This window comes from Nicotiana tomentosiformis, chromosome 6, assembly GCF_000390325.3.
Source record: "Nicotiana tomentosiformis chromosome 6, ASM39032v3, whole genome shotgun sequence".
NCBI classification, from domain to species: domain Eukaryota; kingdom Viridiplantae; phylum Streptophyta; class Magnoliopsida; order Solanales; family Solanaceae; genus Nicotiana; species Nicotiana tomentosiformis.
Window position 1 is genome coordinate 21,271,356 of NC_090817.1, and position 15,653 is coordinate 21,287,008.

At 37.5% G+C, this 15,653-nt stretch overlaps 2 protein-coding genes across 2 annotated transcripts; both read right to left on the reverse strand.

Moving 5' to 3' along the window:
* Positions 1–3,642: 3,642 nt before the first annotated feature.
* Positions 3,643–4,077, reverse strand: LOC138893661 (uncharacterized). The gene is made up of 2 exons (XM_070178310.1): positions 3,870–4,077; positions 3,643–3,821 (listed from the first exon to the last, which is right to left on the reverse strand). The coding sequence occupies exons 1-2, from the start codon at positions 4,075–4,077 to the stop codon at positions 3,643–3,645; spliced, it is 387 nt and encodes a 128-aa protein (XP_070034411.1).
* Positions 4,078–11,913: 7,836 nt separating this feature from the next.
* LOC104119839 (uncharacterized) lies at positions 11,914–12,799 on the reverse strand. The gene is made up of 3 exons (XM_009631432.2): positions 12,619–12,799; positions 12,161–12,467; positions 11,914–12,070 (listed from the first exon to the last, which is right to left on the reverse strand). Exons 1-3 carry the CDS (start codon positions 12,797–12,799, stop codon positions 11,914–11,916), a joined length of 645 nt encoding a protein of 214 aa, XP_009629727.2.
* Between the last annotated feature and the right edge of the window lie 2,854 nt (positions 12,800–15,653).

The following is a 15,653-nucleotide window of genomic DNA, read 5'->3' on the forward strand; positions in this document are numbered from 1 at the left end:
TTGGCAGAACTAAGTTAGTGGAAGATTTCAATTGGTATGATGTGTATTCTGCTTGTGATTCAGAGTTGAGGGTGAGACCCTCGCGATTCCATGTGATTTGATATGTTGAGCCGGGCTGCGTGCTGCGGTGGAAATTATATCGGGATGAGATCCTTGTGGTTTGTTCATATACCTTGATTCTTTCTTTTTAAATCTATGCGTAGCATGGTTCTGATAGAGAGTTGTGCCTGTCGGGCTTGTTTGATATTTCTCTTATGTGTTTCTCTTTTCATATTTATTCATTTTCGTCTTGTGCTTATTTGAGTTTTATTTTACTAGGTGTGTGACCAGTGGTGTTAGATGTAACTTGTTGATCTGGGTGTATAGTTATGAGGTCTTCGTGTTTCTTGCATCATTGTCAGCGGTGTGGAGGTCTGAACGGGTCTCTAATGGAAATGAGGCTAATTGCTGGTGTTGGTTTTGATCAAAAATATTATTTTGGGCCCATATGTGGCATGTCATGTTGGGTGGTCGTACCTTGTGGGTGTAGGCATGAGTTGTTGCAGCTGGTTGAGACTGATATCGGGTATGGATTTAGAATCGGGTCTTTTGGAGATGAATGGAAAGTGAGAATTTTGACTCTAAGGTTTATCGGCGTTGGTAGAAATGATAAATTACAGTTGAGATGGTGTCGTAAGGCTTATGTGGATTGGGGTGACGTGGGTTCACCCGCGGGTATATGTTGGATATGGGCTTTCAGTGATTTTAAGACTTCGAGGCGATTCTTGACACGTTTGTTTAAGAGGGGAAGGATATAACGACTCAGCCAGTCATTTTGAGAATTTAAGTCCCGTTCGGTGGCATAGGGTCCTGAGCAGCTTCTTATTATGTGTATTGACTTGCGTGCGTGGTTGAATTCAGTTACCGGACGATTCAGAGTCAAATCGGAAGAATGATGCAAGTTTTGGAAGCTTAAGCGCTAAGAGATGACTAGAATTTAGACTTTTGTGTAAACGGCTCCGGAATGGGTTTTGGATGATTGCAACAGCTTCGTATGGTGATTTTGGACTTAAGAGCATGTCCGGACTGTAAATTTGAGGTCTGTAGCTGATTTAGGCTTGAAATAGTAAAAGTCGAATTTTCAGAGATTTTGACCGGAAGTGGACCTTTTGATATCGGGGTCGAATTCCGATTTTGGAAGTTGGAGTAGGTCTGTAATGTCAATTATGACTTGTGTGCAAAATTTGAATTCAATCGGACGTGGTTTGATATGTTTCGGCATCGGTTGTAGAAATTTGAAGTTTCAAAGTTCATTAAGTTGAATTGGAGGGTGATTTTATTTTTTTTAGCATTGTTTGATGTGATTTGATGACTCGACTAAGTTCGTATGGTGTTATAGGACGGGTCGGTATGTTTGGTTGACGTCCTGGAGGCCTCGGGTGAGTTTCGGATGCTTAACGGATCGAAATATGGACTTGTGTAGTTGCTGAAGCTTTCAAGCTTCTGGTGTAATCGCACCTGCGGTGGGGTGGCCGCAGGTGCAGACTCGCACATGCGGAAGGGAGCTCGCAAATGCGTCCCTGTTCTGGGTAGCCAGTGGTCGCAGGTGCGACAAATGGGGCACAGAAGCGGAGCCGCTCTTGCGGAGAAGGGATCGCAGAAGCGGAAGGCGGGCTGAGTGAGGATTCTGCAGAAACAGACAAGAATCCGCAGGTGCGCACTCGCAAATGAGGCCTTGTGCTCGCAGAAGCGGACCAGAGGACTTAAGTCATTTCCACACCTACGATGGAATTTTCGCATGTGCGGCATCGTAGGTGCGACTGGAAGCCCGCAGAAGCGAAATCGCTGGGCAGAAAAGGCCAAGTTCCAGGGTTTTGTCCCATTTTCATTTTTGGGTCTTTGAGAGCTTGGATTGAGGCGATAATTCAAGGGTTTTTCAAAGAAAGATATTGGGTAACGATTCCTAACTCATTTATGGTTATACTCCAGTAATCTATAGTTGAATTCATCATTTAATTAAGGAATTTGGTTGAGAAATTTGGGAAAAAGTTGGAAAGTTCTTCAAATAAATTTTTGAGTTTTTATTCGGATTTTGATATCGGATTTGGATAATTTTGGTACGAGTGAACTCGTGGTTGATTGGGTGTTCGTATTTTGTGACTTTTACCCGATTCCGAGACGTGGGCCCGATTTGACTTTTTGGGCCGAAATTTCGATTCTTTGCTAATGTCGTAGATTTATTATTTAAATTAGTTTCTTATAATTTTATTCATGATATATAATTGTGTTTGTCTAGATTTGGGCCATTCAGATTCGGATAATCGAGGAAAGGGCATCCTTACTGATTGATTGAGCATGGTTCGAGGTAAGTATCTTGCCTAACTTCGTGTGGGGGAACTACCCCTTAGAATTTGAGTCTTCTATGCTAATTGTAGTCCGTGTACGCGAGGTGACGAGTACGTGCTCGGACTTATTTGTGGAAAATTAGCCTTTTAGGATTCTTAGGTCCTTGTATTCACTGATTATGCAGTTGTTATATTATGAATACGTCTCTTAATTATTAGTTTCACCTCTACCTGCTTTAGTTAGAATTAATTGCTTCATGATCTACTCTTGTTGCTTATTTGATTCATCCGTGCCTTAACTAAAATTGTTATCTCTTCTATTGCCATGTTATCCTTTCCTAATTGCTTATCTTTGTTTGAAGTTATAATTATCTTTTCTATAATAGTTCACCCTTAATTGAGGCTATGATTATCTTTCCGCTGCTTATCCTTATTGAATTTGTTGTATCTCTTTCATAATTTCCCAAACTTAAAAGAAGTTAGATATCCTATAATTTAGTTGACTTGTCCTTATTTGGAATTATTCGACTTGTGTTAGCTCCCTCGTTGTCGAACTATATATTGTGGACCCTTGTTACATAGTATTTCCTTTCTTGTGGAGTTGTTCTTATTATGACTAGCATTCTCTATTGTGGCTACTCCTTGTGAATTAGTTCCTCCATTTCTTTGAGTTCTGGAATTTTTGAGTTGACTTATTTGTCGTACCCTTATATTATTGTCATTGTTTCTGTTGTACTTATTGTGGTGATGCACGAGGTTTCTGCCGTGCGATTGTTGTTATTGTGATGCACGAGGTTTTTGACGTGTGGTTGTTGTTATTGTGATGCACGAGATTTCTGTCGTGTGGTTGTTGTTATGGGGTTGCACGAGGTTTCTGTCGTGCTATAGTTACTATTGATATTTGCATATGCGGTGTGACAAAGCGGGATATATATATATATATATATATGGGTTGTGCATATAGCGAGACAAGGTGGGAACGTTATTATGCATGCGTGGCGAGACAAGGCGGGCATTTACTTTACTATTGCACATATGGCGAGACAAGGTGCCATCACGATACCCAATGGAGGGAAAATTGGGTCATGACAACCCCCTAATTGCAAGGCCTTGTTTGTGGCTTGCAGTGCCTCGAAATTATTCACCATCCTGCTCTTGATTCCTTCTTCTGTCCTTTCTCCTAACTTGATGATGTCTGATAACTTATGATTCTTGATAACCATCAGCCTTTCATAGTACTGCGATCTTGAGCTCTAAGAAAGAACTTGTTCATTTGTTCTTCTTCAAGTGGTGGCCTCACCTTGGCGGCCTCTGATCTTCAATGAGTAGTATACTCGCGGAAGGTTTCTGTCGGCTTCGTCTTGAGGTTTTGAATATTGAAAACGTTTGGTGCATTCTCTGTATTAAACCTGAATCTGTCCATGAAATCAGATGCCATGCTCACCCAATTCTCCCACTTCTTTGGATTCTGACTTATATACCAAGATAAGGCGTCTCCTGTAAGACTTCACATGAACAGTTTCATGCAGATTTGTTCATTCTTACCCATTCCTACAAGCTTGTCGTAGTAAGTTCTCAGATGCACCTTTGGGTCACTAGTGCCATCAAACATCTCAAACTTGGGACGTTTGTAACCCTCCGGCAGTTCTACATCTGGCTGGATACATAAATCTTTGTAGTTTAAACCTTCAACACCCTTCCTACCTTCAACACTCTGGACTCTCCCTGTCAGTTTCTTGAGATTTTCTGCCATGATTCGAATGAACAGGTCCTTCTCTATTGGCTTAGGTATGTATAAGGTTTGTTGCGGGGTTTGGGGTAAGGTTTTCACGTATATCGGGTTTCCTTTATGAGTTCCTGGAACTTGAGTTCTTCTGGCATGTTTTGAATGAGCAGGTCCTTCTCTGTCATCTCAGGTATGTATAAAGTTTGTTGCGGGGTATGAGGTAAGGTTTCCTCGTATATCATGTTGCCTTAATGAGTTCCTGGAACTTGGGTATATGAATGATCATTGATTGAGATTTGAGGGAGATCGGGGGTAGGTTGTAGTGCATTTTAAGGAGTGTGATAAGTGGTGGTTTGCAGATATTGGGTCAGGTGATGGTGGTATTGTTAAGGGGTTTGCACTGGTGGTGGGTTAAGATTTTGGGTAGGTGTGGGATTGTGATACGGGTGCGGTGCGGGAGGATTCAGAGCTATGGGTGGTGGATTCTGGTTTTGTGTGTTTTGTGGTGGTGTTTGATTCTGAGTAGTTGTGTTTTGCTGGTTGATGTCAGGAACATTTAGGGCAAGAGAGAGGTTTGCCAGATTTTGGACTTGCTCATGCTCACCCTGCAACTCCAGGATTTTTTGCTCCAAACGTAAGACCAACTCATTATGTCCTGACGTACTTCTCCCGTTTGAGGTTTCAACATTCTCTGACATGGTAGCATTGTCTTTTCAAATACCACTTAAATCATCCATCTTCCCTCTGCCTTTGCCTTTACTTTTCGGATCGCTAGGTGGAGGAGGATGTGGAGGACCTCTGGATCTGGTGTGGTATGCTAATGATTCCAGAATGCACGAACCAACCTTTGGGAATGGGAATAATCAAAAGAAAGAAAAAGCAAAAGGTAACCAAGTAAGTAAGACGAAGTAAAAGAGTGTTTGCACTATTTAGACGTGTATCACATAAGGTTATGCAATAATTTGCGTCCTAATTTGGGGACCCCATTGTGCCTGAGGTAGGCCTAAGCGACACATAGACTTGGAGAAAATTTATGTCAACGTTTGCCTCATTTCATTAGTGCGAAAATAAGCCAAATCAATCTTTCACTAGATCGACAATAATAATAAAGTCACTAATGGCATTAAGCCTTATTATATCGAAATCTAATCTAGAAAGCAGTAAATGACATTATCTCCTAATCTACTTGGTCCTTGAAGGACCTTCTCCATGCTTGGCTCTCTTGACCCCATTAATCATGTTCCCCAGATCACGCATGTCCAGTAGCAAGTAAGCTTTTGTCAGCTTCCCTCCTTCATCATCATCCATGCCTTGACAATCCCAAAACCTCTTTCTCATCTTCCCTTCCAGCTCCATCAATCTTTGCTCTAGATATTCTAACCTCTCTGTCGACTTATTGGCAATCTCCTTCCTTTCCCTTATCGCCTCAATGTTCAATTTATGTTGTTCCAGATGCTTAGCTTCGGACTCGAACACCCTTTTGTATAGCCTCTTATACTTCACATGTGCTTCAGCCACCTCATCTATGATTCTATCTTTCAAATTGACTCCCGGTTTGACGTCCCCAGTTATGTCGTCCTCTAACCATGAGAGATAGTAGTACATATGAACGGCGTGATACCTGTCTGGTTCAATGGTTTCTCCTTCCACAGTTATCTTTTGGTTCCACATGTGTTGCGCTTCGAACTTGAATGGGGTGGCATCCCCTTTGAAATCTGCCTTATACTAAACCATGTTGCAAAACCCCAGGTATAACTTGTTTCCTTCTAGCTTGACTCAGTACCCTTATAGGAGCGTAATGGTAGATGCCTCGCAGCCCGATCAATACTAAGTGAGTAGTTCCTTTGGATCTGATAATGAACTCACTACTAGGAAACCATTCATACATCCAATGCACTTGCTCGTCTGTCAGATTACTGAAGAAACGCACCCAACCCACAACATTTCTAGGCTTTGAAAACCTGTATGGAATGAATGTCATTTTCTTTGGATGATGACTGGCTATGTAGTCATTCACTGGCCTTCTTAGAAGCTCTTGGCGATAATCACCCCTCTGAAAGTGTTCCAGTAGCCAAACTTGTAGCAAGAGATTACAACCCTTAAAGTGTCCGGACCTATGATTACACTGATCCAGAGCATGGTACATCTCAGCTAAGATCATCAGGATGATAGTGTAATTTTTCTCTTCGATACCCTCCATTAAGGTCCTGAGACCATGGCTAAGCGAGTATGAATTCTCCCCTTGCATCGGAAAGATTAACAAACCCAAGAAACAAACTATGAAAACATAAATCCGGTGATGCACCCATCCTAAAGAGGTAATGGCTAGCTCCTCATGATGAAGGCGATATGATTTGCTATGCCCGTAACGCTCATAGATAAATTCAAAGGGGATGTATGATTTCTTCAGGAAGATCAGCTCATCATTCTTCCTAAAACCCAACATCTTCAGAAAACTATGTGGAGTGCGATTCTCTGGCACCAGTAGTCCTGGACTATCCTATGGTAACTTGGCGAAACCCCATATTTCTTCCAGGAGAGGAGTCATTTCTATATTGCCAAATCAAAAAAATAGTTTTCTTCTCGTCCTAGACTGGTACTTTCATGTGGACTGGTACTTTCATGTGGACAACTTGAGAGGGAAAGGCACGGGACCATCAACTACACCGCTGATCGACTAGTCTACTGCAAATAAGCCTTTCCGGTTTAAAAGGGTATTCTCAGGAAAGCGCGAACACTCATCAAGCGTCGTTATGTTGATAATAATCACGAGTAAAGTATGATGTTGAAAGCATGCTTTATGCAAAATAGTAACACGTTGCCAAATATTTACATGATAAAAGTGCATAAAAACAGTAAGTAATAAAGATGAACAAAAGAAAGAAAAGAAAAAAGGAAAGACAAAAGAGGGAAGTTAGTTTAAATCATAAAAATGTGCGAGAATTAAATGAAATAAATAAAGGGATATGGATGGGAGAAACATGATATAGCATTCTTGTACATGTCATAGCAATAAAAGGGAAACATGGAAGGGATGTTTCATGTCATAGCAATTTAGGTAAAGGAAAATAGGGAAAGGGATATGCATGTCATATCAATTTAAACAAATGAAGGAAATAAGGGAAGGGGACGTTCATGTCATCAAATAATCCACACAAGTCAACTTTGTTATGGTAAGAGCCTAAATGTAAATCTCCAGCAGCGTCGACATGCTGTCGCACCCCGTTTTCTCACAAAAGCGGGTTTCGACGTGTGATAACTCTTTTAAATGGGTACTAAAAGAGAAGAGTCACCACCTAACGATTTTGAGGTGCGTTAGGGAACCTATTTGCAAATAACTCTGTTAGAACTAGTCCATGTCACCAAATATAGGACAAGGGCTCAAATTACCTCAAAGAGAAGGTGTTAGGCACTTTTTGAGGTCCACAACTGTGGGTCCATGCCAAATTTCATACTATATGGATTATTAGATTATAATTGTCCTATGTGATCATATAAGCGAGGGAAGACAAAGAATTTAAAGGTTCTATTATTAACAAGTGTAAAGAAAATCGGATAACAATTAAGTTATATAGATAATCAGTACAAGTCTATAGAGGTTACATGGTACAACTCAATTGTTCTAAATTCAACAACTAAGTGTGAACAAATAATCATATAAAGAAGAGGGGGATCCTAAGTTTTTTAGACTAAAGGATCACCCCGTGCAATATAAATAATATTTCGCAACTCCCTTAGGGTAGGGGTTGCTCATATTATTCAGCAGGCACAGACTATTATCTCCTGCTACCCAATTACTATGTTAAATTTATTTACCTAAAGCGTTCTAATTCAATTCTAAACAGCGTCCTATGCGTGCACTACCAGTCACATGCCTATGGTCCAGAAGGCTTTGGACCTGCTATTTGGGTGGTTCTAGACTTTACTTAGGATGCTCAAAAATGATAAAACTAATGCACATTCAAAACATATATGACTTCACATAAAATGCAAGAAAGGGCTCAAGTTAACCCCCACACAAACCACAAATGCACGCAATAGATTTAGGCAGTGGACAATTTCAGAGTTAAGAAACATTATAGCTGTTAAGTTCTATAGGCATGGTTTCTAGGCGATTCTGATTTTCAGTATTGTACAGGTAGCAGTGCAGCTTTAGGCTAATAGATTTGCAAATAAGGCATTACAATCCTATAGGCATAATATCTAAATATTGCGCGATGGGGCCGTAAAACAACTTCGGGAGCCCAGAATTAACAGCTTATGATGCGAGTGACAATATCCTATAGGCAGGATTTCTAACAGTTGATAGACGTAATTGATTTTATAAGATTTTATCCTTATAGGCATGGCTTCTATGTATGGTAACACAATGAAGTAATAAAGTAGTTGATTAATTAATTAAGACCCATGTAGTCATGATATCTAGGTTAATAATGTACCAAGACAATAGAAGTGACTGATATATTAGTTGAAACCCTATAGACATGGTATCTAAATGAGCGTTAGCAAAACAATATTATTGTATCCTATAGGCATGTTGTCTAAGTGTGCACAGTAATGGACATAGAAAACAAGTATGGCGAGTACTAACATGTTTTGAATAGTGTACAAGTGAAGTGTGTGTGATTTCTATAGGCATGATTATATTAGTGTACATAAATAAAGTACGCTAAACGAAATAACAAATAAGGCATGCTAAACGAAATAGCAAATAAAATACATAGACCACATAAGCATGTTTTCTACCCATTTATGCAACCATTAGAATACCTCAGTCCCATTTTCACTAATTTCCCCATCACTCAGTTTTACAAGTTATTACAGATTATTTTAAATAATTACATGCCAATACAAATGTAGAATAACCCAGTAATATATCTGGGCCTTCAAACAGGCTTAGAACTTCATGCGGACAGCAAGCCCAACCTCCAAGTGCAGACAGTATACTTCGAACCCAACATACCAGGCCCAAACGAATAACATACTTACCCAAACGGATGCCAAACTTAGCCATATAGGCAAAAAACTCCACATAGAATTAATTAAACAGCTCTGAAGCTTAAACACTTAGTCCTTAAATCGTGACCAATGGCAGCTCTAGCCAAGACATATATATAGGATCATACTACATTGGAAGGCACACAAAGCACATATGAGGCAAGTTTATGGTTATCGTTCCAGAAACAAAGTTTAAGAGCAACATGGCTATTTCAAACAAAGTTTCAAAACAAAGTATAGTCCAGAACTAGCCTAAAGAGCTTTAGGTAGGGGTTTGAACATGAAAATCTAGTAGTGTCATAGACAAGAACCCATGAGATATAGTCTTAACATGGAAGCTTTAACATGAGAGCCTAATGAGAACAAACAACTTGCAGAGCTTAACATGTAAAATATTCAGGCAAATACAATTTACCACATAAAGGTTTTTAATCCAATAGGTAAGCACTCAGATGTGAAGAGGCTGGATTTTATGTAAATAAAGTAAGCATGCATTATGTGAAGAGGGCAGGGATTTGTCTTAGTCAACATAAAGAGAAGTAAACTAGACATGGATTGGAATTCACCCTAGGAGTCTCAAACGATCAGTGAGCACACAACATCAAAGCAAAGAACAAGTTTGCCTTAGCATTGCAACAGTATTAGCATATAGAATTCATATAATCACAAGTTGATTTCAGGGAAATAACAGGTATACATGAAAGATTTAGCATAGACATATTCCAATAGGTTCTGGGCATACATTAATTTCCTAATAGATTCTAAATCATGGATTCATGATAAGCAACAGTCTTGAGTAATCAATTAGACTTAAATGTGAAGAAAAGCAATTAATCAAGTTGGACATCTACAATGGGCATGTATTAAGGCTAGTAATATCAAGGAAGAGCATATTAGGCTAAGTATTTAGATAGTGGAATCACATAATTTGCAGCAGAACAGCAGATAATGCATAAGGGATTCGACAAGAAGAAAATAATTCTAGAAAGACGCAATTTCCAGGGATCCAAACAAAGTGCGATAAACATCAATCAAGTTTAATTGTAAACCAAGTAAACATCATGAATCGATTTAGCTAACTATGCAAAAAATCAAAATTATAGCCTGATAAAGAATTCAAAATCTCAAGAATAGTTGTAATTACTGGAGAATGATGAAACCCCAAACCCCCAGTTCTTCAGAGTTCACAGGAGCCTCGAAATGGGCTCCGAGCAGTGCTTGCACTGGAGGAGGTTAATGAACAGAATCTGCTGGCCTTGGCTTTCAGCCGGCCAAAAATTAAAATCTCAGAATAGTATAGGATGAATGAGAGTGGGAGAATAGTGGTAGTAGTAGTCATAGCAGTAGTCATTCAAACTTAGAGGGGAAGGGGGGTTATATAGCGATCGATTTGAACAGACAAACATGGAAAACAATAAATTTAAACATAAAAATAGAAAGAAAAGATCTCATGCCATCAGAATCGGTAAAGGAGATGGAGATATAAAACCCTAGTTGGTTTCAGCCAACTGTAAATCAAACTAGGAGTGCAAGAATCACCTCATTTCAAGTGTATGTAAACGAGATACCGTCTAAATCCTCGAAGATCGAAGTCAATCAGGTCTGATTTTGAAAGGTTGTACTTGCCAAAATTGAGCAAGTACTAAGTAATACCATAAACGCATGAGTAGTAGCGGAATAAGGTAAGCAATATCGTGATAGGGTTCCATAGTATAGCCGGATTCGAAGAAGATTTGGGGGATAACGCAGCTAGGGTTTTGTGAAGAGAGGAGAAATAGAGAGAATGCAAAGGCGGTCGGTTGGGGGAATGGTCTTTAGGGTTTGGTTATGGGGATATAAGGAGAATGAGGGATTTATTATGGGTCATTGATCATTTAAGATCAACGGTCAAGATCGAATAGGAAATGGGGCGGGTTAAATGAACGGATCGCGATCGGGTTTAAAAGGGGTTGTTTGGTTGGGCTGCTGAAGAGAAAAAATGAATGGTCAAAGTGTTTGGGCCCGTACTTTGGTCCGAAATTAGCCCTGATTGGGCTATAACATTAAATATGCGAATTCGTTTAAAATAATTTATAAAAAATAATTAATAAATAATAAAAATATCACTTATACAGTAAAATGATTGGAAATAATAGCTTAGCATTATAAAAATATAAAAATACTATTTTAGTGTAAACAATGTAAATAATGTAGTTATGTATAGAATATAGGCTATTGTTGCGAAATTATATAAATAGTTCGAAAAATACAAATGTAATTATATAAAATGAAGTAAAATATTATAAAGCATATATGTGGGTGTAAACAATAAATTTGAATGATTAAGTCATCATAAAATAATTCGAAGGAGTAATTAATAAATATTTGAATAATTTAAATGTAAGAAAACCAATTTTAAAGCCTTAAAATTATGAAAAGAACTATAGAAAATACTTATATGACTCTTGTCAATTGGTGATGGTGCAAAAATGATATTTTAAAAATATACATGATATTTATAAAATATGAGGGCAAAATTGGGTATCAACATCTACGAATAGTGGGAGCATACAAAACATTGTTCAAGGCTAACATTTTTCGAGAAGTTAACTTAAAAGGAACTTTTCCTTTACCCATAACTCAAGCCGTAGTGGAGTTAACCATGTAGACACACTCGCCATCGGTAGATTCCTCAAAGTTATGGAACAATTCCTTGTTGGCGCAGAGGTGCCTTGAAGCGTCTGTGTCCAGTATCCAATCAGTCTTGTTAGCCACCATATTTGCCTCAACGACCATAGCAGCAATCACATCAACACTTTCAATAAGGTTATCTTGGACTAGAGCTTTCCCTCCATGCTTCGAGCTTTGTCCTTGTCTTTGGTTGCACTAAAAAGCCTTGTGATCAAGTTTTACACAGACATAGCAAGGTCCTTTCGACTTTTGTATTTGGTCCTCCGGTTTATTGAAGTAGTTCTGCTTCTTCAGATATCCTTTCTTTTGGCCTTTCTTCTGTTCTCCTTTAAACTTGTCTTCCACAAAAGTACTAGCAGATTCCACAAGGTTAGTTTAGAAGAATTAAGAAAGAGAGATTTTATCTTATCCTTAAGACGTTCTGCCTCTTCATCTTTGATACGGGTTTGCTTCCTCAGTCCTCATGTGACTGATCAGTTCTTGGAGGGTTAAGTTCTTCTTGTGCTTGAGTTGGTTCCTGCAATCACTCCAGGAAAGAGGTAACTTTTCAAGCAGAATATTAGCTTGAAGAATCTCACACATCTCCATACCTTCGTTCAGAATATCAACAGTCAAGTTCTCATACTCGTGAACCTGCTCCATAATTGGCTTATCATCAACCATTTGGAACTTAATCCACCTTCCAACCACATACTTCTTTTTCCCTGCCTCATCTACACCATATTTCTTCTCCAAACTATCCCATATGACTTTAGCAGATTTATAATTTTAATTTATAAATAAATCAAACAGAGGGTTAGTCATATGGTTAAGCAGATGCCCTCGAACAGTTTTATTATCTTTTTTCGAATTTTTTTTTAGCAGTATTATCAACAACAATAGCAACAGTAGTATTAGAACCATCAACAACAACATCAGTATTAGAAACAACATTAGTAGAAGGTTTGTTGAACAAAACATAATCAACTTCTAATTGTTCGAAGAAAATCAAAAGTTTCTGGGACCAACCCTTATAATTCTTTCCATCCAAAGGCTCAAGCTTTGACAAATCGGGAAGAGTTTTAGTCAAAGTGGTAGCCATTGATCAATATTATACGCAAAATCGCTTTCAAATTGTTAGAAAAATAGTTGATAATATTGACCAATAATAATAAAAGAATAGAAATAGCTTATCGAATAAATACTGTGTCGTGACAAGCAACTGCCTTGAAAGCGATTTCGGTCCGACTGGATACAAATCGTTAAGATCAGTCGCTCCCCAAGGTTCCACAATACTCCCAAACACATGTACTCGTGGCTGGAAGTTTAGAGTTTACAAAAAAGAATTGCCCAGAAAAATATGAAGAAGAATAATCTTTTGAGAGGATGAGAGAATAATATTTTTGGTTGGTTATTTACTTCACAAATGATGATGCTTATATAGGAAAATCATCTACGGTTTCTTCCATCAGAAAAATGTAAGAATCAAATGGGAGTTAATGTTATGTAACATTATTCTTGTCTTAATGACAAAATTGTCATAAAGACACTAACTTCAACTTTCTGAAAAACTAATATCTTTTCCCAAATGAAGTAATAAAAATTAAGAAATTATCATATGAATGAATGTGAACCATTTATGAAGTAGTAACTTCATTCTCCCACTTTGCATATACATACAATCTAGATATGTTACAAAAAATAATGGTGGAGAGATATGAGAATTAACCACAGATTAGTTATGAATAAGAAGTTCTTTATTCTTTGCATTATCAAATTAGAGTATAACGCCTAAAGAGGAATAGTACCAACACTTTTAACAATTCTTTTTGGTGTAGATGCCATATTCAATTGAAATTATGTTTTTTTTAGTTTCGATAATCTGCATGTTTGATCTGTGTTTTATAATCGTGTTTTGACTAAATGTCCTTTCGTAGCACAATATTATGTCTTGAATGTAATATGTTTTGCCTTAACCTACCACTTTTTATACTAGAAAAATGAGAGAGACAATTTTCATTCAAAGAAGAGGGCAGGAGAGAAAAAGAGAGAGAACTATTTCTACTTCGGATAGCTCGAGGTTGAGGGCTAGCTCACTTGGACTTGGTGAGCTTTCTGTCTTCACTAATTGAGGCGTTGGTGGCTCGTAAAAGTTTTTAAGGATTTCTTGAATTTCCGAATACATAATTATTTAATTATTGAAACAATTTTCTTTTCAAAACAAATTTATGGGGCTTAATAAAAAAATCTGGAAATTAAAACATCACTGAAGAATGAAGATAGGTATTTTTCGGCGCCAAATTGTGTTGGTCTCCTAAAGCAAAAACTTATTCAAACTCAGTTTCCCAAAATTAAAGTACTGTTGTTTCAAAAACAAAACAAAAAAAAAAAAAAAACAAGTCAAGCCCAACTATTTGTTTTTTGGAAAATTACATTCATGTGCAATTTATTTTTTGAATAAAAGTCCCCAAACTTTCTAGGTGTTTGAACAGTTTTTGTGGTTTAATAACTTAATTCAAAATATAATTATGTTTTGATTATATGTTTTTCCAAGAAAAATTAAAGTTACACTTCAATGATATTAGTTAGAACTAAAAGAATAAATAACATGAATCATATCGACGATCTATTTCTCATCATAAATAATATTTCAATATTTACTCCCACTACTGCAGTTGTTATAATTTTGTATTAACTGCAGCCAATATTTGCATCAAATTTAATTTTATTATAGTAGAGGCAATAATGAGTTAATTTTATTTTCTTTGATTACAAATCATAGTAATGATATACTTCAGTTCTTCTAATAGTTGAAATTTGTCGACTTTCATTTTTTAAAAAGATTATGTGATGTTATTATACATTCACAAACGCCATTACTAGGAACGATAAGTAATTCTTCCCTAGTTGATTCAAGTTCTAAATATGGTGGGATTTAAGCCGGGTCCAAAAATAGATGTTGAATATTGGGTGAAAAATAGAAAAATGTTCTAAACATGCAATCCCAAGACAAAGTGCATGTTACACCCCTTGTTTTCGTACATGAGAGTATGTCGTAAGTCAATTGATGTAAACTCAGAAATAAGATCACATTTGAAAGTACATAAAGTAAGTTAATCGTGTTACTTTGGAGGTTACAAATCTTTAAGATCATGGATAACAAGTACCAAGACGGTTGGAAGGCTTAAAAGCAAAACAAATTGAAGAAAATAAGTCTCGTCGAAAGCCGACAAGTTGGGAATGTTATAACATGTACTTTTGGGGTGATACTAGGGTACTTAACATAATAATGAAGTTATATTATGAGTTATTTTAGTCATATGATAGCCGTGTGTTATGTTTTGAAGTCGAACGAGTTGTGAAACAAAAGTTGGCAAAGGTCACCACAAGTTGCATTCATTAATGTGCTGAAAATCAGGTCAAATATAGCGGAGCTTTTTTCCCAATATACTTGAAATTACGGGATTTTCCACCTACCAAATTGAAGATCTACGAGTCTAATTTATAATGCATTAAATCGTTTGTCAATACGACATCGGAGTAGAGAGATATTCGCGTTTGCGAGACCGCTCAAACAGCTCCCAATGGGGCCCACTTAGGTGGTAGACGACCCTTGAACATTTTAAAGGGGTTGGACGGCTCATTTTTAGTCATTTTTTTTACCAAGGACAGTTTTCAATCTCTCTCAACATGTCTCTAATAGTTCTCCTAGGTTCCAAGTCGAATCCAAGGTGGTTTTACCTAGACCTAACCTCAATAGTTAGCCTAAGCGAAGAAAAGAGTCTCTATGGTATTATGATGCTATTAAGGGTGCTTGTAAGCTAAGGGAAGCTTTGGTTCGAGTTTGTTCTGGTTATTTAAGGTATGTATAATACCATATTGCTTGAGCTTAAGCTTATCTATATGTTGGTTAAGTTATTTAGATGAAGAATTACAAGATAGAACATGGAGTGTAT